At 45.8% G+C, this 26,566-nt stretch overlaps 1 protein-coding gene, 1 non-coding gene and 1 pseudogene across 3 annotated transcripts in view; 1 reads left to right on the top strand and 2 right to left on the bottom strand.

Annotated features, from left to right (window-relative positions):
* The window catches only part of Dock1 (dedicator of cyto-kinesis 1), a 509,283-nt gene that overhangs the window by 16,183 nt on the left and 466,534 nt on the right, over positions 1 to 26,566 (bottom strand). For both annotated transcript variants that reach the window (NM_001143858.1, XM_087561118.1), the window contains 9 exon segments: positions 5,326 to 5,463; positions 10,476 to 10,559; positions 11,400 to 11,576; positions 13,150 to 13,236; positions 17,118 to 17,202; positions 18,758 to 18,836; positions 18,959 to 19,100; positions 23,510 to 23,614; positions 24,373 to 24,462. In NM_001143858.1, the coding sequence (NP_001137330.1) occupies positions 5,326 to 5,463; positions 10,476 to 10,559; positions 11,400 to 11,576; positions 13,150 to 13,236; positions 17,118 to 17,202; positions 18,758 to 18,836; positions 18,959 to 19,100; positions 23,510 to 23,614; positions 24,373 to 24,462 (987 nt within the window).
* On the bottom strand, positions 13,810 to 14,409 carry LOC147996993 (ubiquitin-conjugating enzyme E2 L3 pseudogene; annotated as a pseudogene).
* Positions 25,873 to 26,001, top strand: LOC120100426 (small nucleolar RNA SNORA17). The gene has a single exon (XR_015655961.1). It is a non-coding gene; the product is annotated as a small nucleolar RNA SNORA17 (small nucleolar RNA).

Genomic DNA, 26,566 nt, shown 5'->3' with positions numbered 1-26,566 from the left:
TGAGTGTCACTCCCCTTGTGTTGCGTCAGCCTCCCCACCGCACCCTAGGATGCTGCTGGCATGTCATATAGCTAATCACCTACAGAACAGCTGGTTTGTATCACAGTCACAGCCCTTGGAGGGAGCAAGCTGTTGATTTCTTATGTTGCAGAAAGAAATGTGGCTGTCTGCTAATAAAACTTTATTTACAAGACAGACAAGTGAGCCATGGTATGGTGCAGGCCACCGGCTCAAGGTGATCAGCCTCTGGGGGTTGCCAACACAGAGTCTTGACCTTAGCACAAATGATGGCACCAGAGGGCATCTCCAAGGATGTTCACTATGACTAATCAGCCATGAGGAGGAAGTTACAAGGGGTAGGGTGACTAGTAGATTCTCCCCATGTGTAGAAATGTTTTCTACAAGATACCTGGAGACTTGGTATCTATACTACACACTCTTTCCATCCTTTCTGAAGTACTGCTGATATGAAGAATGATACCTTGATCTGTAAGGTCTCCCCTCTGCCTTGGGCAAGTCCCAGGGATGTGGCTGTTTGTCCTTGCTACTCCCATTGATTCAGGGTAGAGTTCTGCCTAGGTCCATTCTGACTTTCTCATCACCACCCAAGCCCCATCCTACACACCTGAGATGCCAGTTATTCTCTGGCATCTCTGAGGCTAAGGGGTCCTCAGCCTTTAACTCCCTTTATGTTTTGAATGAGACCTGGTCATAGCTTTGGCCTTCTCGGATGCACACTGTCTTTGGCCATTCTACAGGGCTGGAAGTGGAGGCTCAGTTTGGAAGGTGATTCCATCTCTAGACACCCTATCTAGCCAAAGAAAGACTATTTCCTGACTCCACTGCAAGTATTTCAAGCTTGACTCTATCACTATCCACTGGGAACGCAAAGGAAGGCAAGAAAATGTCAGACTCTGTTGATTTCTGTAACTTGGGGGGATGTTGCTTTGTGTTTTACCACCACCTGGGAAGAGGAAGGAAAAGCCAAGGAGACAATGCCAAGTCAAGATCTGGGAAGAAACTTGGCCTATTTGTTATGTGGGTGGGGTTGTCCTAGCACTTTGAGGCCCATTGTTGAGAATATCCAGTTTGTGGGTTACTATGTCTGTCTGTGAGGCAATGAACTTCCCAGAAGGCAAGTGCACGTATGCACAGAAGGAGACCACTGGGGGCCATAGGGTACAAAGGTCAGATGAAGCCACCCTCAGTATTTAAGAGCACTATCCTCCTACTGTCAACCACCAAAGGCTGGCACATAACCAATATGCATAAACACTGGGATGTACAAGAGAAGGAGGAGATCAGGGGAAGGATCTGGCTAACAAGGAACAGGAGCCCCGCTGGAGATTTGTATTTACAAGGACTCGGTGAGGGGAGTCGTAGATTCTTGTGGACCATTTGTCTTACCAGTTCTTCGTTGAGCAGAGGCTCAGAAGTCTAGAACTAAGAGGGCTTTCTTTTGTTCCATCAGAACCAACTAGAATCTTATGCAGGACCAACAGGTAGCTCAAGATCTCACTAACAGGAGTGCCTTGCTGTCTGCCTGTTCTACCCACAGGGCCAAAAAGATGAGGAGTAGAATGTTACACTAGGCTAGATCTTGGTCTCATGCACCAACTGTGTAGTCATGTGTAAGACAAGGAAGCCCTGTAAGCTTCTTTTAAGACATGCAGAGAGCCATCTCCCCACTGTGGGTCCTTTGTGAGGATTAACAATGACTGCATCTGAGGGTTATAAGGCTCAGTAGAAGGCTAGTGGAACCTTCCTTTGTCCTTGTCTTGTTGCCTTGGTATCTGGACAGGAAATTTATTTTGGTCTTCGAAGACAGAATGACTCTCAGGCCCTGCCCTGTAGCACTGAATTTTGCTTCTTCCTTTGCCTCCTGGCTGAAGTATGCTTTTCAACCATGACCATGAATGTTGACCATACGATGAGTCACAGTCAGGTGACTGGATGGTGATGGAGATGAGCTCATGAGGAAGGGAGAGAGGTAAATAATTTTGTTCTCCAGCCATGGCCTGGAGATTTAAGTATTATGTTGCCCTGAAGGCAGCCAGGCTTGAAGTCATGAGAAGCAAGTGCAGGAGCAGGAGCCTGGTCTGAGTCTCCCTCCAGATAAAGAGGCCCAGCACTGGGCTGAAGATGCCATCAGAGCCAGTAGCGGGCACAGATGACTGGATGCTCAGCTGATGGGTGGAGCACTGAAGTGCTGGGCTGTGCGATGGAGGACACCCCACAAGGAACTAGTAGGGGCTGTCTGGAGAGAGAGGCTTGGAGTTCCAACCAACATATGGTCTGAATGGTGCTTTGTTTCAGGTAAGGAGAGGGGTGGAGTAAAGAGCAGAGCCAAGCAAGGCTTTCTGGCCCTCATCCGACTTTAGGAAGAGGACAGGAGGGACAGGAAGCAGAAAAAAGTTTTCATATGTATAGAGGTGAAAGCAGGTGCCCTCATATGCTGTGGGCAGCAAAAGCAGAGGCCAGTGCTTGGTGTCTCCATTCTGGGGGTCTCTGGGAATCTGTTCATTGCTCATCCAGGAAGCAGTGTCTCCTTGGATCTCTAGAACTGACAAAATAGATGGCACAAAGGAGCAAGCTGGAGAGACCCTTGTGTTGCACAGTCAGGGTGTGGCTAATGCTTGCCTTTCTGGAGCGTAGGCTGCCTTAGAAACATTGACAAAATGGTTTATGTCCTTCCTGGGTTTTTTTTTTATCATTATTATTTTAAAACCCATCCTTTTGGAAAGAGGAAAATATGATATTGCTTTTCAAAGTATTCTGAGATGCTTGTAGGCTTCCAAAGTAGGTGAGACAAGGCAGGTGCCCCCCAGCCTGCCTTTATGACCACATCCCTCACAGAATGACAAGCTGCAGCATGAACTACTGCCTACCTAGAAAGGATGGCTTCAGAGCGTCATTCTGGGTCCGAGATGGAGTAGGTCTCATAAAGTTTGCCCCCTGCATCATAGTACCCATGGATACAAATGATCCCTGAATTCTGTCTCCAGATCATGCTCTGAAAGCCCCACTGGGTGGGATGCCTGGTTGCCTCCACAAAGAAAGCAAGATATATGGAGAAGGTGATACAGAAATTGCTTGCCTTTAGCCAATGATGGGTGCCAAGGTACAAGGGAAACATGTTTGAAAAGATACCCTTCACCTTTATAGGTCCCCCGTCTCCCTCCATCCCAATCCCACACACCATCTTCCTGCCCTTGCTTTCTATTTTGACCTGTACCCTATAGCAAGGTTTCTCAGTGATATTTCATAGCAGAGGAGAGATGTAAAAACTGACAGGCAAGATCAATAGGTTTCTTTAATTGTGGGCGATTCAATAAATGGTTGATAAAATAGAAAGCATTGAACTTAGTTACAAAACTTGGAGCCTGCACAAGCTCTTAATTCTCAGAAAACTTCAAAGCAGCACAAAACTTTGCAAGAGCTGCCTTCTGACACACCCACAAACTTTTTGCCACTCAACACTGATGGTGACAAGCTGCAGGCTCCAAGCTATCAGTATCGCTGCTGAAGGACTTGGACTTGCAGAAGTGTCTTCAAAAGCAGCAGGGGAGGCACCCCGTATCCTCAGCTGTTTACCTGCAGGGGCTCCCAGTGGGCTGTCAGTGGGATTGGAAATGCTGGCTCTGCCATGAGCATGCTCAGTAGGGGCTTATCTGTAAGAGTACATCTGCAGCACTCTTTGCATTCCTGAGAATCAAAGATGCCCATCTGTCATGCTTCTGACTCCAGCCCCAGTCCAGGAATTTTTCAGGAATTCATCACCAGAGCCATTCAGTCCTATGTTGTGAGCACGGCCTACTACATCTCCCCTACTGCCCCCTCCACCCACGTCATGAGCACAGCCTATAGCCTAAGTGGGGCTTCTGGCTCCTGAAGGCTGCCTGCCTTTCCAACTTCAGCCTTTGGTGCTCTTCTGTTAAGTGCATGCCTTTGTGTGCACTGAATCTGGCCTGCGACTCAAATTCCTGCTTGCCTCCCAGCCTGGATCATTTCTCCCATTTCTACCTCCTTCAATGGCTAGCCTTTCACTTAGCAACAATTTAGATCATCAGTAACCCATCTCTTCTCCCATCCTGGTGTGTGTGTGTGTGTGTGTGTGTGTGTGTGTGTGCGCGCGTGCGTGTGTGTGTGTGTATGCCAATGGGTGAACATGCATGTGCAGGTCAAAAGACAACCTCAGGTACATTTCTCTTGGGTGCTGTCTACCTTGTATTATGAGACAGAATCTCTCTCTCACCCTGACTAGCTCTCTCCAAATAGGTGGTACTGGCTGTGAGTTTCAGGGATCTGCATATCTCTGCCTACCAAATCTTGGGATTACACGTATGTGCCATCATGACTGGTTTTATTTTACATGACATTATGGGGATTGAACTTTGGTCCTCATGCTTTCAAGGAAAACTTGCCACTAATAAAACCATTGTCTCCTTGAACCCATCGGTCACAGTTTCAACATCGAGCTAGGTAGGCGTTGACTCCGTCTCAGGTCGGGATACCATAAGTTACTGCCTGAGTGTTACACAGCTCTCTGTGTATGGCACGCCTTGGGGCATGAGTTCTGTAACCCAACAGAGTCCTGAGGACCTCTGTGAGATTTCTTCATGACCTTCAGTGACTAGGAGTTAGCCAGATTCCCTGGTAGGTTGACAGACAGGGAGAAAGTCCATGACCAAGTAATAAAGGTGGCAAACTTCCAAGACTGGCTTATTCCTTACCCACCTGACATGAGACAAAAGGCTGGTAGTTTAAAACAAAGGACTTCCTGGCTTTCCACACCACACACAGTACCGTCCCCCATAGACTGAATCAGCAAGTTCAAGGCCTGATCAGGACACAATAGTTGTGGACCAATCAGCCACCCTGTCCTTTTTTCAAATAGACTAACCCTAAACTAGACAAAGAAGACTCTTCAGAGACATAAAAAACCTCCAGCTCTCTAGAAGAAATTAGGTTTCTAGATTTCTGGGCTCCATGCCTGCTTCTCATAGGGTATTTCTCTCTGTGTGCATTTCCTTCAGTAAGGGTCTTTCTTCAGCTGCTGATTATATAGCTCCTGTCTGTCAAACTCTAGATGCTCCCTCCTTGGGAGAGTTCCTTAACTCTCCCAATCAAGATCCCCAGACTGTATCAACCTACACAGCATAGTACTCAGAGAAGATGAATGAAGTACTCAGGCATTAACAAATCTCATAACGTGAGCTTGATAAGGAGGCCAGGGTCCCTACAATCCCATTTCCTAGCAGGCAACACAGAGGCCTCAGCCGCTCCACTCCAATCGGACACTCTTCTGTAGACCTGCCCACTTACCATGGTCCTGACGCCATATTGCTTTTCCACTTTTTCCTTCAGCTGCTTGAAACAGGCTTCCATGCGCTCATGGAATGGCCTCAGGGCCTCTGTGACTTTGTCTCCATGAATCCTGATCCCTTCAGCCAAAAATGGAATCTGAAAAACACAGGGTGACGTTCCTGGTTTGGGAGGGGAACGGGTCTTGATAGAGCAGTACACAGCAGGAGGCAGCAACAGCCAGCTGGTTGCACCTGCTTTTGTTCCCAAATCAGAGTGACTGATTACACTCATCAAAAGGAAAGCTAACCCCCCCTCCCACCCCCAGAGATGGAAACGTTTAAGCAAGACTTGCTTGGGGCTTAAGGGGATCATACCCAAGGCGGAACACCCTATGTGTAATGCATTCTGCTACTTGGTGGGGGTGAGAGGTGTCTTGTTACCCAATCAGTCCCAGAACAGACTCAACACCAGTGTTTCTCAATAGAGTTTGGGGACAGTTGTGCTTTGAATGTGTTCGCATGTACCTGCTTCTGGTAGCAAAAGGTCATGCCATGGTTCATTTATCAGCTGAGGATGTATTGAATTTATAGACAAATGAGTAGCCTACCCCAAACGTAACAATCCAGTTATAGGCCATCTAGAGTCCTGATGGATATTCTTATGTGGGAAGGAAAACTAAATTTATTCTCCCTTAAAACCAAAAATAATCGCTTCTCTGACGACACCACTGTCACAAGATATCCATGCCAACACTTCACTTCCAACAGTAGAAGTGATGCTGACCTTTAAAACTGTCACACGAGACGTTTTCATTTTCTCAGTGGCAGAGACCCTGGAGTGATTTTAGCTAGGGGGTGGCCAAGGGAACAGGCTCCATTCTGTCCCTGGCCTCTGCTTCTCCCCTAGGACCAGGCTGAAAGTTAGTCAGTCTTCAATGCAATCAAGCTAAGAGGCTTCCTCTTAATAATTTATAATTAAATAAAAATACTGATTAAAAACATATTTTCCTAATAAGATAGAATACCAATCTGAACCAGCATATTTATTAGGGAGAGGAATAATAAGTACACAATTGAATTTCATGTGAACAAACTCAAGGAATCTTAGCAAGATGAATCCACTCATGAGCTGTATCTGCTTCCATTTATAGCACACAGCTGCTTCTTCTCTTGTACTCCAGGAAAGGAGGGGCACCCAAACACCCCCATATTCAAAGTACCCAGCCTGCTCAGGAGGCACAGACCCAAAAGTTAGTTTTGCTGACAGTTGGGCCGAAACCCACGGCACAAGCCACTTGTTCTCCATTTCTGTCCAGTTATGACCTGTGTGCAGGTGAGCTTCTTCCAAGCAGACAAGGTGTTCTCACATCCCATATGAGTTCCTTATATGGATGACAGCTTCCCCAGGGCTTGCTACCATGCACTCGAGACCAGCCTAAGAAATGTTCACTACTACTCTTTTGCTTCCTGAGTTCTGACTGTGGGAGGAGGGGGACTGGGGGTGGTGGTGACAAGGGTCCGCTGGGACATTTTTGATTGGCATGGCAAATGTGTTGTCTGTGGAAGAGGGGAGACGAGCATGTATGGGAAGGCTATCTCTAGGTGACAACACAATCATTCTTGCTGCTAAGAGCTGTTCTGATTTAGAATGACTGTTTCAAATGTGCAAAATTCGATCCAATCATCCTGGGGTTTGTGGTGGTGATGGTGGTGAGGGTTGGGAGTGATAAAGTTCTCATACTTGGTGGATGAGAGTGAGAGCTGAGGTCCTTGTTTGCACTGGGACTCCTGGAGTCTAGGGTTTGGCAGGTGAGTCAAACAAGGTGCGAGAATTTGCCACTCTCAGTTGTCCCTGACACTAAGCAGATAAAGCCTTCTCACAGAATAGGATTTGGCCTCTGCTTTTACACTTATTTGCATCTAAGCTGCAGCTGTGGTTCTAAATGGAAGGAAATAAAATGCTATTCTATGGAGCTCAGTCCAATGTATGAGGTGCTTAATATACAAAGAAAGGCTATAGACCTAGGGCCTGAAGTGGTCTTTGGAGGTCTTTTTGTTCCATATGTTCAAAATATCTTTGGCAGGCAGATTCCTAACCCCATTCAGGATTGCCACAATTGCCACAGGACTCGGAAACTGCCCCACAGCTTGAGTCACTATGGGTACCTTTCGGAGCCAGTTATTTCTAAAGAGCCCCAGTCTTTGGAAGAAAGAGGAGGCTTTCCCAGCCACACCTCCAGTTGTTCTAAGTGAACCTTCAGTATAGCACTATGTGTGCCCTGCACAGGTCCAAGCCTCACCAGCAGCAGGGAACACTTGGCAGCTTTGTTCATTGCTCGGAGGGCACAAGCCCCTGCAGAAAGGACAGTTGCTGTCAGCTGGGGATGATGAGTGAGGTTGCCCTCTCATCTCTGTACCTTTCAAAGAAAATCAGTACGCAGCGTAGCAGTTTAAGAGGAGAAGGTGTGGGCTCATCTTTGGACACTCTGCAGGTGCGTTTGAGGGAAGACAGAGCCGAGCCTTTGAGGGAGTAGCTCTGGCTGGGTATCAAAGTCTGCAGGCTCCGGGCAGCCTGCATCACGCCCATCCTTCCCGCTGCTGAGGGCCAGGCCATCACGGTTCAGAATCATGAAGAGGAGCTAAGGAGCAGGCTAGGGCCTGCCAGCCAAAATCACAGGAAGAGTAGGTACTGGGGACATGCTTGTCTTTGGCTATATACCTGTGGGTGTAACTCAGCCAGCAAGCCCTGGGACTTCTCCCAGGAGAAACCCTGGATAGAACTTCTGGAAAAACCCAAACCGAATAAACTAAGGAGCAAAACGAGAACAAGGATAAATGTAAAGCTCTCATTTTTTTAATGAACATACAACTCAATTACTGATACGAGGCTATCAAAACACTTGCAAATGAAAGCAAAATCACAGGTAATGTTCTGAATATGTATTTTTTTCCCTTTGCTCTTTGATTTAATGAAGTTGCTAGAAAACAGACTTTCTTTCAACTTTCCCATGAGCTGTTTTAAAATTCATCTTTTAATATAGTTATTAGGGGCGATGACATGGTGCTGGCATAAAGTCTCTCTCTGGGGAACAAATTATTTTCCTCTGTATGACTTGAAACTCATAAAATCCAATTTGCTGTAAAAGCTTACAGGGGGAAAAAAATCAATAGAACTTCTGCAGACCAAACTAGTTTTTGTGTTATAACATTTTGGGGTATTTTGAGTACCATGCCCCCTTCATTTCTAGGCCTCAAATGGAATCATCCAAAATTTAAACTCTTTCCCACATTTTCTTTTTCTTTTCTTTCTTTCTTTTTTTTTAAAATTTTTTAAAATAAAAGTCACAGGGGGTTTGGGGATGTGACTCACATTCTGTGTGAAGAAACCATAGTGGCCAGTAGCGTTGTTCCCTTTTCGTTCAGAGGAATCTTATGCCACAAAACAATTGGAGTGCAATCAGATTTCAAGAGATTTGTGACAAAAATCAGAAAATCTTTTTCCATGTAATTCTCTTAAAATATAAATATAGTAAGTCTTCACATGCATGAAAATGGCCATGGTATGAAAAAAGAGAACCCAAATAACAAGTCTTGGTGAAGACTCAGACACTGGAAGCTTGGATTCTAGTCGTTTGGTGTATAAGCCGATTCAATCACTGGAGACAAGTTTGGTAACAGCTGAAAACCTCAGACCTAGAATTTTATATAATACAGAATATCCAGCCTTTCACATATGCAGAGTACAGAAAGCAAGGGGATGGCAGGCATTTGTGAACTTGTGTTCACTTCATCTTTAATCAGACCAGCCTCAAGGTAGACACAGTCCAAGTGCTTACACAGTCCAGATGCATGGATAAACTGTGGCGTAACCACACAGCCGAACATTATTTGGCCTCACAAAAAGATATTCTAACAAAAGCTACGACATGGATGAAACTTGAAGTCATTATGCTGAGTGAAATTAAGATATACCAAAGAACCAATTATATACAGCTCTACTCATGAGACTTTCTTATGAAGTCTGTCAGGTTCAGGCAGACTGAAAGCAGAAGGGCAGATGCCACAAGTTGAAGGAAGATGGGACTTGAGGGGTACAATTAGAACTGGTGTGTGTGTGTGTGTGTGTGTGTGTGTGTGTGTGTGTGTGTCAGAGTTGTGAAAATCTAGTCATCTAGATGCAAATTTAGAAGGCTTCCAACTTGGCTGTAAGCCATAACTCAGCCCCACACACTAAGTGGTCTCACTGGCCAATGTGCTGATGACAAAGTCACAGGTAAGAGACTTTTAGGAGTCAGTACAGAATGTAGGAAAGGTCTCATGGCAGGAGCAGTTCTGCTGAGCCTAGATGTTCTTAGGCCTACTCAAGACTCCTGGGTCAGGCTTAGGCATGCATGCAGCCTAGGTACCTGCCCAGCTCTAACACAAGGTTGGCTAGCTTTCTATTTCCTACAGAGTAGGCACATCCCTAACTCCAGCACAGGATGGCCCACTCCCTACCTTCTGCAGTCTGGCTAGTGAGGTTACATCTGATGAATATCATGGGGTCAGCACATCCTTGCTGCCTGTGTGAGGAAACCTGTAGCAAGTTGCTCCAGTGGCAGAACAATTAAAGATGGTGTAAGTATAGAACACCTAGCTCAGAGGTTTTGGAAAACACAGACACCAGAGGAATACAAGGGGCCCTCTGCAGCTCCCTGTTCTTGAAGTAGGCAGTCAAGAAGGGCTCAGCCTAGAAGCAAGAATGGAAGCAATATAACATTCAGAACCACAGCTGGGCAAACACAAACAAGGACAGTCATCCTTTGGAGCTGCTTCCTCACAGCGGAAGGGGTGGGCAGGCTGCAGCTACCCTACGGATCTCTCTCTCTCTCTCTCTCTCTCTCTCTCTCTCTCTCTGTCTGTCTGTCTTTTTCCTTCCACCCTGACTATAGGGGCTGAGGCATGAGCTTTTGCAGCTGAGTCCACTTCAATATCAATATCTGATATTCTTCTACTAATTCCAGCCAGCCAAAGCTTTCCCAACTGATCTTGTTCATTGACAATACAGAATTTCGTTGGTGCTTAAGTGACTTTATCCTTATGAGTGTGTTGACCCAGAAGCCACTATGCTGGTAGGAACATATGTGGAGGGGCACAGAAAATCCATCTTCCTTTCCCAGGCATACAAACCTGCCAGGCTATCAGGTCCTTGAGCTTCTCGATCTGCCCATGGGCCTCAGGATGCTCCTGCAGGTATCGGTCTGTGAAGAAAGCCTGTGGAGACAGGGAGAGCCTTTTTAGCACATGTGATTGACCATCACAGTACTGAACTGGCACAATCTAGCCACGCAGCCTTCCCATGGCACTCCTTGAAGGCCCATGGCTGGACACTCCCCAGAGCTTAAGGTCAAATACAATACATGGAGCACACAGACAGCCAGGAATCCAGAAAGGCCACTGTGGACCGAGATTGCTTAGTCCTGCTGAGTAGCAGTGGTTATGGCCCTCTCAGCTGTACCAGTGCCTGGAAGTTTACCTTTGTATCTGATATTCTTCTGCTTTATTGATTCCAGCCAGCCAAAGATTTGTCTGGAAGGCATAGACATTGAGAAGGTACTATCTTTTCTTCCACAATCATTGGCAGCTCACCAGGAGAGCCCTTTTGATCTCTTTGTGTCAACAAGCTTCTTTTGTGTAGGGCCAACAGACACATGATTTTGGTCTTGTGGACCACACAGACCTAGTGGCTCAAAATATTATTGCCACATTAAGAAAACTGTCTGGGACAAGAAGTAACTAAATGCACGCAGTCCCTGCATTTGCAAAAATAGGCAGTGGCCTATGCTGAGTAGAACTGGCTTAGCCTGTACCACATGATCTTCAATTTCTACCCGCCCCCACTGAGCTACTATTCAGGGAGGCCAAAAACCCTCCACTGCACCTATGCCCTTTATAGAGGGTAAGCATCCAGACTCTTACTTGTCTCCAGAATGAAATGTTTAGACCCTTAATGACCTCAGAGTTCTGGAAAGTGAGGGTGACTCTCCAGGATAACTTCTGGGTGCTAGGGATGGAGTCTATGAATGCTCAGGCTGTCCCAGGTATGCCACTTGCCTTCTCATAATTGGCAAAGCCTCCCATGACAGCAGGATCCACAATGCCATTCAGGAGCATGGACAGGGGGTTGATAGGCAGGCCTGGGTCATCCAGGTGCTGCTGGATCATGCTGCTAATCTTGTCATTGGTCAGCTGCATCGTCTCGATGGCATTCTCCAGTGGACTGATCTCTACCTGCAAGGAAGAGAACATGGTGGGCATCACCTAAGCTACTGTAGTGTGCCCAGGTGAGGCAGCCTCCCTGGCCTCCTATAGACTTTCCTTCTAACACATGGTTTCTATAAAGATACAGGTATTTGGGGTTATGGAAATTTAGCAATTTTGTGTGTTAATGCAGATTTGAAGGCTTTCTGCCAGACTGTAGCCTGGCCACACTAAATGGTCTCATGGTCTAATGGCATGATCCACTTCTAACTACCTTGGTTGTTTTGGGACACAGGATAGAGGTCTCAGATCCTGAGGACTCTGGGGGTGAAGAAGTGGGAGGCTCCATCTTGGCTGCTGTGGGGTGGAGAAGTCTGATGGATCAGTGATATGTGTTCACAGAAGGGCCCAGAGTTCTCATTGGCATAGGCAAAAAAGATTGGTGGACATACAGAAGGAAGAGCCAATTTGGCAAGCTTAGCCAAGTCTTTAAGCCAAATCACCAGGTGTTTCAGGGACTCACTGTTAATTGAATGGCAGGAGCCATCGACTGATGTGGGATCCAGCCCAGCAAAGGCACATGAACAAAAGCATATTTTAATTAGTTTTTTTTTTTGAGACAGAATATCATGTAGCCCAGGCTGGCTTCAGATTCAACATACAGCAGAAGGTAACACTGTGATTTGTGATCTTGCTGTGTGCTAGGATTATAGGTGTGCACTGCCACACCCAGTTTCTGTTGGGGGTAGAAGCCAATGCGTACACAAGACAAGCATTCTACCAAGTGGGCTATCACACCCTTGTCCTTTCCGTGGATTGTTTTATGTGGGCAATTGTCGTGATGTTTCAGTTCTGGCAATGAACCTATGGTGGAGCTCTGGATTTCATTAGTGAAGTCATCCTGTTGTTCCTTACAAATGTGAGTTTCATATAAATAAAACTGTCCCATGGTGTTAGAAATGGCTTAGTGGTTAAAAGAACTGGCTGCTCTTCCAGAAGACTTGGGTTTGAGTCTGGGTGCCCCTGTGGTTTCTCACAAAACATCTGTAACTCCCAACTCACAACACTCTCTCTTTCGGCTTCAGGAGGCATTGCATATACATCATGTACATAGGATATATATGATGGCAAAATACCCATTCATAAATAAAACCAAACAACAAGATAACCGTGTTCCATAGCAAGGCAAAGTTTGGTTAATACAATGGGAATCATGTCTTTAAAACTATGTCCCCGAAGGAATACCTAAAACGAGCAAATTCTATTCGTTAAGTTACTTGTCAAGCAGATGACGACGGAAGTGCCTGAAAGAGGCTTGGTGCAAACTTCACGGAGCAACAGAGCTATGGCAGCAATTGCTAATGTGTCAGAAGGAATGAGTGTCCTGTTAGCTAGCTCTGGGGGTGGCCACACAGCTTTGGAAATAAGATGCCGGGGGAGATGGGGAGATACTGATGCTCTGAGGTACACACAGGGTGGTGACAGTCACTAAAGCATGCAACAGGCCACAGTGATCACAAAACTCTTGAGGATAAAGGGGGGTCGGGGTGTCAAATGCAATGGGAGGAGGAGACAGGTATCTCCTTCTAGGGTGTATCCTTACCATGAAGACAGATTTGACTTCAAACCACCTTAAAATTCCCGGCAGTTTATAGGCTGTGGTGTAGATGGTTCTCTCGATCCACATATTCTGTAAGAAGAGCCCATGCGATACATGTCAGGAGGGGGATGGCAGCAGGAGAGGGGGGGTCTGTTCTGCTGGGTATCTGTGTGACCCCATCATGTGGGCCCTCTAGCAGGACAAGGTCAGCCTGTGATCACAAAGGACAGGTGTGTGCTGAGGGAACCTCAAGAGCAATGTTCTACTTGACAGCTATAGTACATTACCGAGTGCCCTATTTCTCACCTATCAAACATGCCTCTCTGCTGGTTGGCAAGGAAATGTAGTGGGTGGTCAGGGGTTGCATAAATACCTCAGGAGGAAAGGGGTTCCCTCTTAAATGAGTGTGTTTGGGGGAGGGGTCCAAGTGTGTTTTACACTAGCCTTACCTAGGGTTCAAAAGAAACTCAAAGGCACAAATGCATCAAGGACAGGTTTCCTGAAACTGACCTCTTGTGCTTCAGTAAAATTGCTATTTTTTTTCAGAATATCTGAATTTTCAATCCTTCTTTACAGGTTATCTAGACCACTTTTGATTAAGAAAACTGTAGAAAGGTAGTAACTGCCACAAATGGACGCCAGTTGGTGGCACGTGTTAGTTTCTACAGAGTCCTGCTTTGTGGGTTATCTCAATGCACTGCTCGGAATCTGCTAAAACTTGCTGGAATTGCTCATGGCAGATTTTAGTTCACAGGACGCTTTCCCCCATATTTCTTTGTAAATTCTTCAGCATTCTTACAGAATTTTTTACAGTCCTTAGCGTATTCTTCAGCTAGGTCAGTCCAGAGTGGGTGCTCAGGCTGGGGGTTGTTCACCAGTGCTATGAGGGACTGGATTACTTGGTCAGTCTCGGTGGCTGGATTCCAGGTTTCAGCACTGATTACTGGCAGACAGACCTGCCCCTTCTCATCAAACTTAGGGTGGCAGATCTTTGTTTTAAATGTGATCTTGGGTGGTTTGAATAGATACTTTGCTGAAGAGTTGATTTCAATTCTGAAGGCTCACTTATCATAAGGAGGGTTGTCAGGAACAATAAACCTTTGCCAAGTCAATAAATTAGCTTCAGCAATGGATGTTATGGAAGTTTTTCATTCCACATTTGTGGATCTCTTCAAGCTCCGTCATCAGCCTCTTGCTGGCTGCCGTCTTGGATCAAAAATCTCTACTTTAAATAATACAATTATCTTTATATTGTATGGGCACATAGTATGGAAACAGAAGAGTCATATTCACAATGCACTGAGGAGCACCTAAACACTTCAGTGGCCTTTGTTCAAGGCTTTGCATCCAGTGTTATGCCTTTTCCCCATGTATGTTTGCTTTGAAACAGTTCTCATGCTGTCCCCACTGGCCCAAACTTGGTAGTTAGCTGAGGATGAACCTGGACTTGTGATCCTTAGTGTGTGCACCACAATATCCACTCGGCTTGCACAGCGCTGGGGCTGAGACCTCAGTCTTCCTAGGTAAGCATTCTTTCTAGTGGTTACCTAGATTCTAGGTAAGCATTCTACCATCAAGATACAACCTCAACCCTACTTATATTCTAAATAAAAGTTGTTTCCAAATTGTAGTCTTTATACTCTACATCTCACCTCTTGCTTTCAAACCAATGAGACTCATTCTGTCTAGCTTTTTTTTTTTTTTTAAAAGATTTATTTTTTATTTTATTATATATAAGTACACTGTAGCTGTCCTCAGATACACCAGAAGAGGGCATCAGATCTCTTTACAGATGGTTGTGAGCCACCATGTGGTTGCTGGGAATTGAACTCATGACCTCTGGAAGAGCAGTCGGGTGCTCTTAACCACTGAGCCATCTCTCCAGCCCCTGTCTAGCTTTTTAATGGTTGGTCCCTCAGCTCTAGCAGACAGGCAAATAACCATCCAGACTGCCACCTTCACAGACCTATCTAGTCATGGGGTGACAATTACAGAAAGCTAGCCCGGCCTTTGGAATATCTGAGATATCAGGCAAAGCAAGAAGACCATAGAAGCTTCCTGGTCACAGACTGATCTTTGTTTCCTAGGCCAGGTTCTTTTGCCTGTGTTCCTGGGGATTTACCAGAGAAAAGGTAGCCATTCAGAGCCTGTCCCCTGCCTGCTCCATGGCCATACCCTTGTGAATATCCTATACTGACACTTACTTCCTTACTCAGGCTCCCACCTGGCTGGCTTCTTCTGAAGTTTTACCCTCTGCCAGGCTTATAGATGCCAAGTACAGTTCTTGGCCTCATGGGGAAGTTTTCCTAGCCTTGTCCTTGGGTCAGAAGCCCTACAGAAGGGGCCAGGATCAAGCTCCTCACTACTGAAAAACACTTTGCTCTTTTCTGGAAGCCTGAACCTTTGTCAGGCGATGAAGGGCTAAATCCTGTGGCTTCTGAATGCTTCATCTATGTGTGAGGACCCAAATGGGGCCATCAGAGGATTTTTGGGGCCATCTAGAAGCAGCACAAGCTCTGAGGCTTAGCACAGCTCAAAATGTCAGGTGTCTCAGTTATTCTTAGCTCCGCTGCCGGCTCACAGAGCGCCCTTCAGCAATGTGCTTGGCCTCCATGTGTCTACTCCTTACAGTGTAAGAATATACATACTGCAAGATGGGGGGGGGCGGTTAAGGAGGAAAGTCAATAAATCCTTGGGTCTCTGACATTGCCGAGAGAATGCCATGACTTATTATTGTGAGAAAAATACTCAGAAAACTGTTAACCTACTGCTAGTGTGGATATCCAGGTTGTCTGTGCCTAGGCTCTGACCCTGGCCAAGGAACACAACCTTTGTCTTGAAACAATGAGTCAACTCACTCCAAAGTCCCGTCATCACACAAGGACACTGGTCTCTGGACCAGAGGGGATGTCACTAAGGTGACTCCCAAGAAGTGTTAAGAAAACGCAGGTTTTTTTTTTTTTCCCTCTGAGGATTTCTAGGGAGGGAGAGTGAAAGTCCTTCTACCCAAACCAGTCCTGACAGCAGGCTTCAAACTATGCTTTGGGTCAGGTGTGGGTGTTAACTCACCTTTGGCCTCCTATACCCCAAAGGCCTCTAGACAACAAATAAGGCCATGTTAGCAGGGCTGGTCTTTGCTGTTACTCAAGGGCTAAAGTCTCCTTGGAATATGGGTTTGAAGAGGGATTTTGCAGCGAGGAGGATTCTCCAGTAAGAGGCCTTAACATCTCAAACTACAGGTTTGTCTGATGCATTTTGAAATGGCCTCTATTAAATCAATTCATTTGTATAGATTCAGTGTGTGTGTGTGTGTGTGTGTGCGCGCGCTACTATTTCCAGGGCCAATGTGGTAGCTGTAAAACTGAAGAAATATCTGGCATTGTCTAGAGCTCTGATTGGTTGTCAGGACCAGGGAGATGATATTGGGTTCAGGTTAGAGGTATATGGTGTGGCCCCACAGTCTAGAATGGCAGTGAGAATCCTGCTGAGGTGTGATGAGTTATGGGGAGACCTGGTGCTGGCCTCACCTGACTGCCACTGTCACCAAGGCCAAATGAGCCTCTGGAGTTCTGAGCACTGAGACTAGTATTAGAGGATTAGATTAGGGGTTATCCCCTCATAATTGCACAGAGCCTAATAAATAAATCCCAGTTTGAATCTCATTCATTTGAAACTAGATGGGGATAAGCTTAATTATTATCATTTTACATTCACCAGAAGGGAATACCGATGTCCTAATGCCATTGGTCCATTCTTTCACGTCTCAGCTCTCTCGATGACAAGCTCTGTGAAATGCTACCAGCTTTACTCAGTCTAGAATGCAATGCTTACGATATCTGCGTGCAATGCACAGAGACAGTGACACTGTCCATGTGGCCCTTGGTAATGTGTTCTCCTGGTTCTTCTATGGCTGGAAGAATAGATAAGGATTTGGGGGCGTTGCTATGGTGGTTTTGTATTTTTTTAATTACCGCAAATTCATTGTCTGGGTTTTTTTCTCCTTTCCGGATGGGCCGTGAATATTCAAATCGCTGGACCTCATTCACCCTGTAAAAACTGTAGAGACAGAAAAGTCATTAGACCTTTAACCCGAAAGCAGCCGGTCTGTTGTTGGATTTGGGGGTGGGGGTGGGGGAGCCCTGCTTAGAACACAGTAGTACATATCAGGAAGTATCCCCAAATTTGATCCAAAGCCATGGCCTTGGCACCTTCTTCAGCAGCTCCGGAGGGACGTGCTGCAGGTAGGAAAACTGACTGGAGACTTTTGCCTCCTCACTGTCTCTGCCAGCCCTCGGGGAGAAGAGAGGCTGAGTAAGGTGGACTGGTCACAGGCTTGGAAAGGTGAAGTAAAGGGGAGAAAAAGTACCTGTGGATTCATAGCTGTGTGCCCTTTTTAAAAAACAATAATGTGTGGTTTTAGTGATATAAATAGATATAATTTAATAATATATGTAATCCATAATAAATAATAAAAGTACATACACACATCATTTATATGTGTGTGTGTGTATGTATGTATGTATGTATGTATGTATAGTTATTTTGAGATAGAGTTTTATTATGCAGCCCTGGATGACTTGGACCTTGTTATACAGACAAGGTTGGCCTTGAACACATGAAGATCCACATGCCTCTGCCCCAGTTACCTTATCTACAGAAATTGGCAATGTGTCTCTTTTAAACAAGAAAGGTGCCATACGCTCTAGTCTTAGGTTGTTGAGATGTAGATTCAGCTGAGTGGTATACAAGGCCATAAACAGCCTCTTGACTGTCTGAGCGGGTAGGGTATGGCCTGTGCTTGTGAATGGTGTGTGTGTGTGTGTGTGTGTGTGTGTGTGTGTGTGTGTGTGACATAATTCTTTCCCCATGAGAGAATGCACACAAAGCCATGTGAGGGGCTCTGATTTTTCACTGCTGCATTTCTGTGAACATATTTGCTAGTAGAAAGGCAGCCCCAGTTTGTTTCTATGACTTCCATAGCAACAGTGGCTAAAGGGTCCAGGAACTCTAGGGTGTGGGACAAACAGACCAGAGGAGGAGCAGGCCTCAAAGAGGCTGCAGTTTCCATGAGCACAGAGATCAAAGGGATGACTCACCACAGCAAAGAGCCTGCAGAGAGCTGACTACAGCGCCCCCTCAGAGCCAGATGCAGTTCAGCACAGGCGTGTGAGCTCAGTTCCATCAGGATATGCGCAGTTTAAATGCCCCTGCACAACCCTGTCTGTGTGTTCATTTGCGGGGGTTGTATGTAGATGTTGGAGGACAACCCTTGACTTGGTCTTTCAGGCACCTTCTACTTTCTGTTTGAGATGAGGTCTCTCAAGAGCCTGGAACTTTACCAGGCAGCTCTGCTTGCTGATCAATGAGTTTACAGGGCTCTCCCCAGTCTTCGCTTTCCACGTTGCCATTGCTAATAATGCCCCTCTAATAACGTTACCTTTGGTGGGTGCTGGAAATCATTAGCTTTCCTTGTTCTCAGGAGAGGGTAGAAGAAACATCTAGCATGTTCTTCAAGGGTTAAAGTCTATACTTAAAACGATGGAATTATTAGCGAGAGACCCATCATCAGTGTCTTGCTGCCTCTTATTGGTAAGAAAATTGGCATAGTTACCTGACAATCTGTTCAGACACTGGCCGGTGAAACTTAGGGGGCAAATCTAGCTTGGGCTTCACTGTGAAGCACTGAATGTCTGAGGGAAGAGGGTTAAGGTCCAGATGGCAGAATATGTGAAACCAAGAGAAGCTCTGCCTCCTGCATGCACCAGTGCACCCACGTTCCCAGGAATGGCCCTCCTGCTGTCTTAAAGGATACACTGGCCTGGAGAAGTCTTAATGTCATCGCCGGGTGGAGATGTCGTCTTCATTTTCTCAGCATTTGGAAACTGAGTTAATAGCCGAGCTTCAAAATCTTCCCGTCGCTCGTATTCTTTTCCTCGGTAAATGAACACTTTTCCCTGGAGACAGTGACCTTTGTTAAATAGCACCACAGGTGGAGGACCGAGAAAAGTTCATGCACTGAGTGCTGGTCTTCAAATGGGCTTGAAGTTTTGTTTGTTGTTTGTTTTGGGCAGTTTTTTTTCTTTTTAAGCCACTGCATTTAAGAGTAACTAGCAACTATATTCTAAAATCAAGAGCACAAAAATTCATATGGTTGAACACTCGCCGTGAGCTTTACTCTTAGCAAGAAGGATCAATTACGAACCCGTGAAGGAGGCCAGCAAGAAGGCTTAGCAAGTGAAGGTACTTGTAAGCTAAGTATGACAAGCTGAGTTCAATCCCTGGGACCCACATTGCAGGAAGAAGTGACCTCCACATTGTACTCTGACCGCCATGTGCACACCCTGGCACACTCACACACATACAGTCACACACTCACACACACACATATACACACACACATATACATACACACATATACACATACACACTCACACACACATACACACATATACACACATATACACACATACACACACATATACATACACACATATACACATACACACTCACACACACATATATACACACATACACACATATACACATACACACTCACACACACATACACACACATACACACATATACACACATACACACACTCACACACATACAGTCACACACTCACACACACATATACACATACACACTCACACACATACACACACACACACAAGTTTGCAATAAGTTCTATTTTTATATAAATAAATGTAATAAGTAACCAAGCAAGGCACAGCAATCCCATACATGTTATGATATTTGTTTTTCTTCTCAGTGAATGCTGAGGACTTAAGAAAATGCTGACTGGAATATAATCATTTAAAGCCAGATTTCTCCATGGAACTGTGGCCCCTGTAGGGGTTGCTCAACCTCCTTCTCCTCCTCTATTTTTTTGGAGACAGAGTTTCTATTATGTAGCTCTGTCTGTCCTGGAACTCACTGTGTAGACCAGGCTGACCTCTTGCCTCCGCCTCCTGAATGCTGGGATTAAAGAAAGGCATGTGCCAACAACCTACTAGCCTCTACTTTCATTTTAAAGGAAGCAATGGGATTCTTACTTGGGGAGCCTTTCGTGCTCCAGTGTAACCAGGATAACCACCCATCTCTCTCAGTAACATCCCTAGAAGTCAGTTGATGCCACCTATCTTTTGTTTCCAGGTCAGTGTCACAGATAAGGGGAAGAGATGCCTTCCCTCATCCTGTTGGCTCGTTGTTGTGTTTTTATTTTGTTAATTCATTGCTCTTTTTCAAACAAAAAAGCATCAACTCTGGTCATAGAGTTGGAATATATTCTCTTGTAAAAATCCATATGTATATGTAAAATTAATTAGTTTTTAAGCTTCTCTCATGTGAATTGGGTCCTGTGTTAATTGGCTACCTTAGACACAGGAAAGAGTTGGCATGAGAACCCAGCGGCCAGTGGCTGGGCCCTCCCCCTTGTAGCCCTAATTAAGTCATCATTCCTCTGCCAAAAAGAATACAGCTTTGTACAGGACTAAGAGGAGGTCCTCAGAGCCTGACCTGGGCCATGGGTATCACATGGAGGTCAGCAGAGATAGAGCAAAGGGAACCCCAGACAGTCAAACAAGAAGACTGAGCTCCTGGCTTGCCCAAACCCTGGAAATGAGTGGATGGTAGGACTTCCTTCTGGCAGGATGAGCTCTGTACAATCCTTACTCAACAATGACAAGGTGTACATGGCTCTTAGGACTGGCTTTTGTCATTTTCAAGTGACGCTCTCCAATCTAGATTTCAGTGGAAGCTGTTAGCAAAGATCAGACCAGGTAGCTCTCAAGTGTGCACAATCCTTACTCAACAATGACAAGGTGTACATGGCTCTTAGGACTGGCTTTTGTCATTTTCAAGTGACGCTCTCCAATCTAGATTTCAGTGGAAGCTGTTAGCAAAGATCAGACCAGGTAGCTCTCAAGTGTGCACAGGTGAATGGGCACTCTCCTCACACCCTCCTTACCCTCTATGTGGGTTTAAGCAAATGCCATGTACATCTGGAAGAAAGGGTCCTGAGGCATATAAAAGATCTCTTCAAGGACCAGCGAGTTCTGCATGTCAGCTCAGTTACAAACAGGTGTCAGCAGCTACAACACCACACCGTTGCTGTCATTTGAAGGCTGCTGTCGCTCCAACTGCCTAGCCCTTTCCTGTGCTTCTGCCAGCTACTGGGAGACTTGTACGCATCAACTAGTCACGCTGGGCGAAGTCCTGCCTTATCCGTAGCTGTCTATGGACAGATAGGGGTTGATGGCAGTGAAAAGGAAGAAGACAGAGTGAGGGGAGCAAGAGAGGGACAGAGGTAACAGCATTTTCTCACACATCCTTAGATCTGTGTTGACTCAGCTGTAAGTAAAAACTGATCTGATCAGCATGTTTCCAGAGATAAGGGGAGACACTTCAGACTGCTCTTGCTGTGGCTTGAAGGACCCTGCCCTTCTACCCTTTAAACACTGAAATTCAGTCACCAGTGTAATGGCCGCTGGGTAGTTGTGCGTGTTGGGAATGGACTAGCCCATTTAAGGTCTCCAGGAATTCTCTTCTCCTACCCTACATGGCCTCGTCAGACACAGAATCTATGGTCCCTTGTCCTGGACTTCCCAGCCTCCAGATCTATGAGCAATAAATTTTTGTTGTTTATAAATTATCCAGTCTAAGGTGTTTTGTTATAGCTGTCCAAACCAATCTGAACGAATCCCCTTTGCAAATCCCAATTTATTCTGTAGTTTAACAAATTACTAAGGAAGCAACAGTTTAAGGATTAGATTTCCCCCGCCCCTCCCCCCCCCCCGGCCCTGCTCTGTGCTTAGGTATGGCTTGAAACATCGTTATGGAAGAAAAAAAATGTCCTATTTTTTTCTGGAAGAAAAATGTCAAGCAGAAAGCAGAGTAATATGTAGTCTTAATTAGAAATATAAATACAGAGTCTGGGCCTCCTGTGAGGCTCTAGGAAACCAAATATTTCGGGAGTGCAGTAAGATTTACTAGAGAGCAGACCACTCAGAAAGTAGCATGCATTTATTAAGCTTCACCCTCGAAGAAGGCACAATAATAAAAACACATAAAGGCTTTAATAGAAAAACACTAGAGTTATAGACAAAAAACACTAATAATATTTTCCAGAAACGTCCATTACTTTGCATTCCGCGGGAGTCCTTCCCAACATGAAAATGGGGAAAATGTACATAGAGTCAGAGATATTTATTCCTTGTGAGAATGATAAATATTAATAAGGATGCAAAAAAGCAATGAGCTCGATTTATGGAGAGAAACAGTGCCAAGGGGACAGGCAGATAGCTCGGCGTCTGCTCCCTCGGCAGCTTGAAGTTGCTAAACATTCCGCCCACTTTTTGGTAACTGGTAAATGTCATTGTCAGACTGACCCCTGCCAGGCGATCTGTGAAGCGTAATGGATATATTGCTACAGCCCCACAGAGTTATTCAGGTGTGTCGGGAAAGTCAGCTCAATATTAATCAAGCACTTTAAACTCTTTAGTCTTACTTTATATTTTGTCCTTTGATGGTGGAAGTGACCCAGGACAGTCCCTGGAGCCTACAGTAGCCAGTGCTTCGGACTGAATTGCAGTGTGCTCCCCGGCGTGGGGGGGGGCATTCCCTCTCATGCTTGGTCAGGCTGCTTGCTGCCTTGCTGTTGGAGCTAGATAACTATAACTATGGTTGGTGGCCCCTGTATCACAGGGGAACTCTGTGCCTGGGGCCCAGACTCTAACACCCCATGAGCAAGAGTGTGTCAAGCCCAAGGTTGATTTCTCTTTTCCCGGAGTCACATCCATGTTGGGCATACATAAAGACACTAAAGTTTTTATGAAATGTGCACGCATACCACAGAGTGTTCATGGAGATAAGAGGAGCAGTGAGTATTGGTCAGCGTCCTGTACTTTGAGGCAGGGTCCTTTTGTTGTTGACTGCTATACATATCAGACGTGCTGGCCTCTGAGCTCCCAGAGGGTCTCCTGTCTTCACACCTTATCTTTTGGTAGGAGTGCTGGCACTGTGGATATGTGCCATCGAGGCTGGCTTTATATAGGTTCCGGGGATCTGAACTCAGGTCCTCACACTTGTGGCCAGTGCTCTGCTCACTGAGCCATCTTTCCAGTTTGCTATGTATAGTTCGACACAACAAATCTCCGAGAAGAGTTCTTTCAGGAAAAAAAAAATCACACACACAAAAAAATCTCTATATTTAACCAGAGTTCTCATGTAATTAAATATTTGTGGTCCCTCTTTGGCACCCGAGAGTCAACATCTGACTTTGCTGTGTAAAGCACTCAGACCCGAAGGGGCCTCTCTGCTGAGCGAATGACATTGGCTCAGAGCAAGAAGAATCGAACTTACCCGAAGGAATGAAGGGAAGCCTTGCCCATAGTAGCCAACAGCAAAATAGTCCGGCTTGGGTCTTATCACCTTGACGATGTTCTCATAAAATTGTGCCTGTTTTTTCTGGGATGAAAAATGAAAGCTCACTTTAGGGTCGCACGGAGCATTGGAGCACCCACCCTTCTGGATTCTTCTGGGGGGGGGGGGGCTGAGGTTTGTACCTGACTGAATGTCAATGTTGACATTATTTTTCATGCTGTTCAGCAAGGTAACGTAAACAAGCCATACTTGGTCGCTAGCTGTCTTTTGAGGGTGTTTTCAATAATCCAAGGAAATGATTTCCCTGTGCTTTTAGTGCTTTCAAAAAGGGGAGGGGGGATACAGAGCAGACACTGGGAGAATTTGAAGGACGGAATTATTCTGCTCTAAATTATAGGCAAACAGTCTGTCATAAACAGGCCTGCTGTGCACACACACAAAAATTATGGTATGGCTGAGAAGGCAGCAACTAAAAACTTAGAGGATGTCATGGCATGCCAAGGTTCTGGCCACCACCTGTCTGCCTCTTCTGGTGGAAAGGGTGAGCACTTTAAACTAGCTGAAACTCTCAGAAACTTGGGCTGCCAAGACCTCTGTACTAAGGACGTAAGCCCCTGTCATGCATTACTCATGCAAGGTTTAACCTCTGGGCCTACTTGAGAATAAAGGGTGACTTTTCATAGGATGGAATCAACCAGCAGATAAAGGACAGCCATTTCTCAAGACATCACAGAGGGGACAGGTAAAAGCCAAGAGAACATTTGAGGCAAATCTCAACATGAAAACTGAATGGGAAATCTAAGAAAAAACCCAAACCCAAACCCAAGCCAATAAGGACTGACCAGCAACTCACTCAGCTGCTCATAATCAAACAACTCCGTTTCGTACTGCTCTGCAAGTTCCTTGCCCAGGGCGATGGCCTCCTCCCACATCTGTGAGTGATGCAGAGAAGAGAGAGAGAGAGACCCAAGCATGAATCATGCATCAAGCCAAACAAGAAAATCATTATTTACAATGAAACATCCAGAAACGCATGAGATAAACGGACACGCTGGGGAATCATGCAGGAAATACACAAATACTTTCTAGAGGTTCCAGCTCTTGGCTCAGGACCTGCACTCTTGACTAAACTGCTCAACCTGAGGCTCATCTATCACACCAGCTTTTCCCCCCAGCACACGGTAGTCTGCTGGCCCAGCATCACTGGTCCTCACTCTCCTGCTGCCAGTAATGGCCGCCAAGGACCATCTGTCAGGGCAGCCTTGGAGCCAGGAAAGAGATGCCATAGGGTGAAGACGCATAGCTAGGAACATCTACTATGTGGCTATTTCCCAAATCTTCCCACTGCATAGCCATCAGGTTCCAGAGTGCACACGGCCAGAAACGCCAACTCAAAGCTTTAGAATGCTTGCTTTTTCTTGCTTTTTGCAAATGCAAATCCTGCCAGTATTTGAAATGGGGACTTTCCTATGGCAAGCAGTTTGAAAAGATGCTTCTCCGAGCATCTTACTTTTACAAACATGGACAAGCTTTTACTTGTTTTATTTTACTTATTTATTTACTTACTTATTTATTTATTTATTTATTTATTTTATGTGTGTGTGTGTGTGTGTGTGGTGTATGTTGAGTGTCAGTGTCCTCTGAGTCAAGAGGTGATGGGGTTATAGGCTGTTGTAAAGTATACAGTGTGGGTGCTGGGAACCAAACTTGGGACCCTGAAAGAACAGAACACACTCTTAATGGATGAGCCATCTCTCCAGCTCTTATCATCATCATCATCATTATCATCATCATCATCACCACCACCATCACCATCATCACCATCATCATTATCATCACCAGCAGCAGCAGCAGCAGCAGCAGCAGCAGCAGCAGCAGCAGCAGCATTTTTTAATGTGAATAAACTTTTGAACATAGTAGTTCCATGCTGGGTCTGGCTCCCCCGTGGGAAAGATGGATTGCCTGAGAAGCATGGGACATTTGGAGGTAGACGCTCCCCTAAGAACCCATTTGCTGCCCACTCTCCTTCTTTGGGCTTCAATGACTCAGAACTTTCTTTACTGTATCAAAACTGGAGCATGCTTGTTTTCTCTCTCCAGACTGTATTCCCCAGGAGTGTCACTCACAGGAAACCCGAGGACATTACTACCTGTTCCTCGAGGCTCAGTACACAGAACTGGAGGTTAACAGGAAACTAAAGTTCAGACAATTCTTAACAAACTTTAATCCGAGCCTCATACATTCTAAGTTTCACAGTGCTATCATTCCCAGGAGATCACAGCACTGATCTTTATGGGAGCTACTCATTCCTGCCCGCTAGTACCTGGAAAAAGATGAGGAGTCCTGCCCCTAGAGACGTTGCAGGTATGGCTGCCCTCACATGTGAGTCAGTAGTAGCAGAGAGGAGAGAGGCTATGTCTGTAATCAGTGCTCTGACCTGTGAATATTTGAATGATTAGTAGCCTAACAGTCCCAGAAAAAAGGGAGCCTGAGACTATCACCAGTCAGGTACCAGACAGGCCTAGATGGGTTCACAGGATGGGGGGCAAGCCAGAGACTAGAACAACCCCACCTGGGACTTTAGGCCCTAGGTGGGAGTGAGCCTAAGATAGATGACCTCCCAAGAGGCCACTTGGGCATACTGGGCAAGATGAAAACTTAAGGTGATCACCAGACCAGCACCAGAGGGCCTAGACAAAGAACTACCCTGAGATGATCCCTGCCCAGCACCATAATGAATGAGTGGAGCATAGCACTCCTAAGACTACTCCTGAGATGACCCCAGGTACTCAGAGAACCCAGTCACCACTAAGATGAGCAAGTAAGTGGTGGAGAAATGTAAGAGAAAGAGAAGCAGAAGGATGTGTGGACAATGAAGAGAGGCAGAACTGGAGGCTCTAGTGTAGTAAGGAACAGCCTGCTGTGAGTAGCCAGTGATGCCACCTGGGACCCTGGGGTGGAGGGTGGGGTTGGCGGGGGTGGGGTGGGGGGATCGAGAGCCTTGGCCTGTTGTTCCACTGGGGGTCATGTCTGGGT

The sequence above is a fragment of the Rattus norvegicus genome, chromosome 1 (assembly GCF_021556685.1).
Source record: "Rattus norvegicus strain SHRSP/BbbUtx chromosome 1, alternate assembly SHRSP_T2T, whole genome shotgun sequence".
Lineage (NCBI taxonomy): Eukaryota > Metazoa > Chordata > Mammalia > Rodentia > Muridae > Rattus > Rattus norvegicus.
This window is presented reverse-complemented; position numbering and strand designations above follow the sequence as displayed.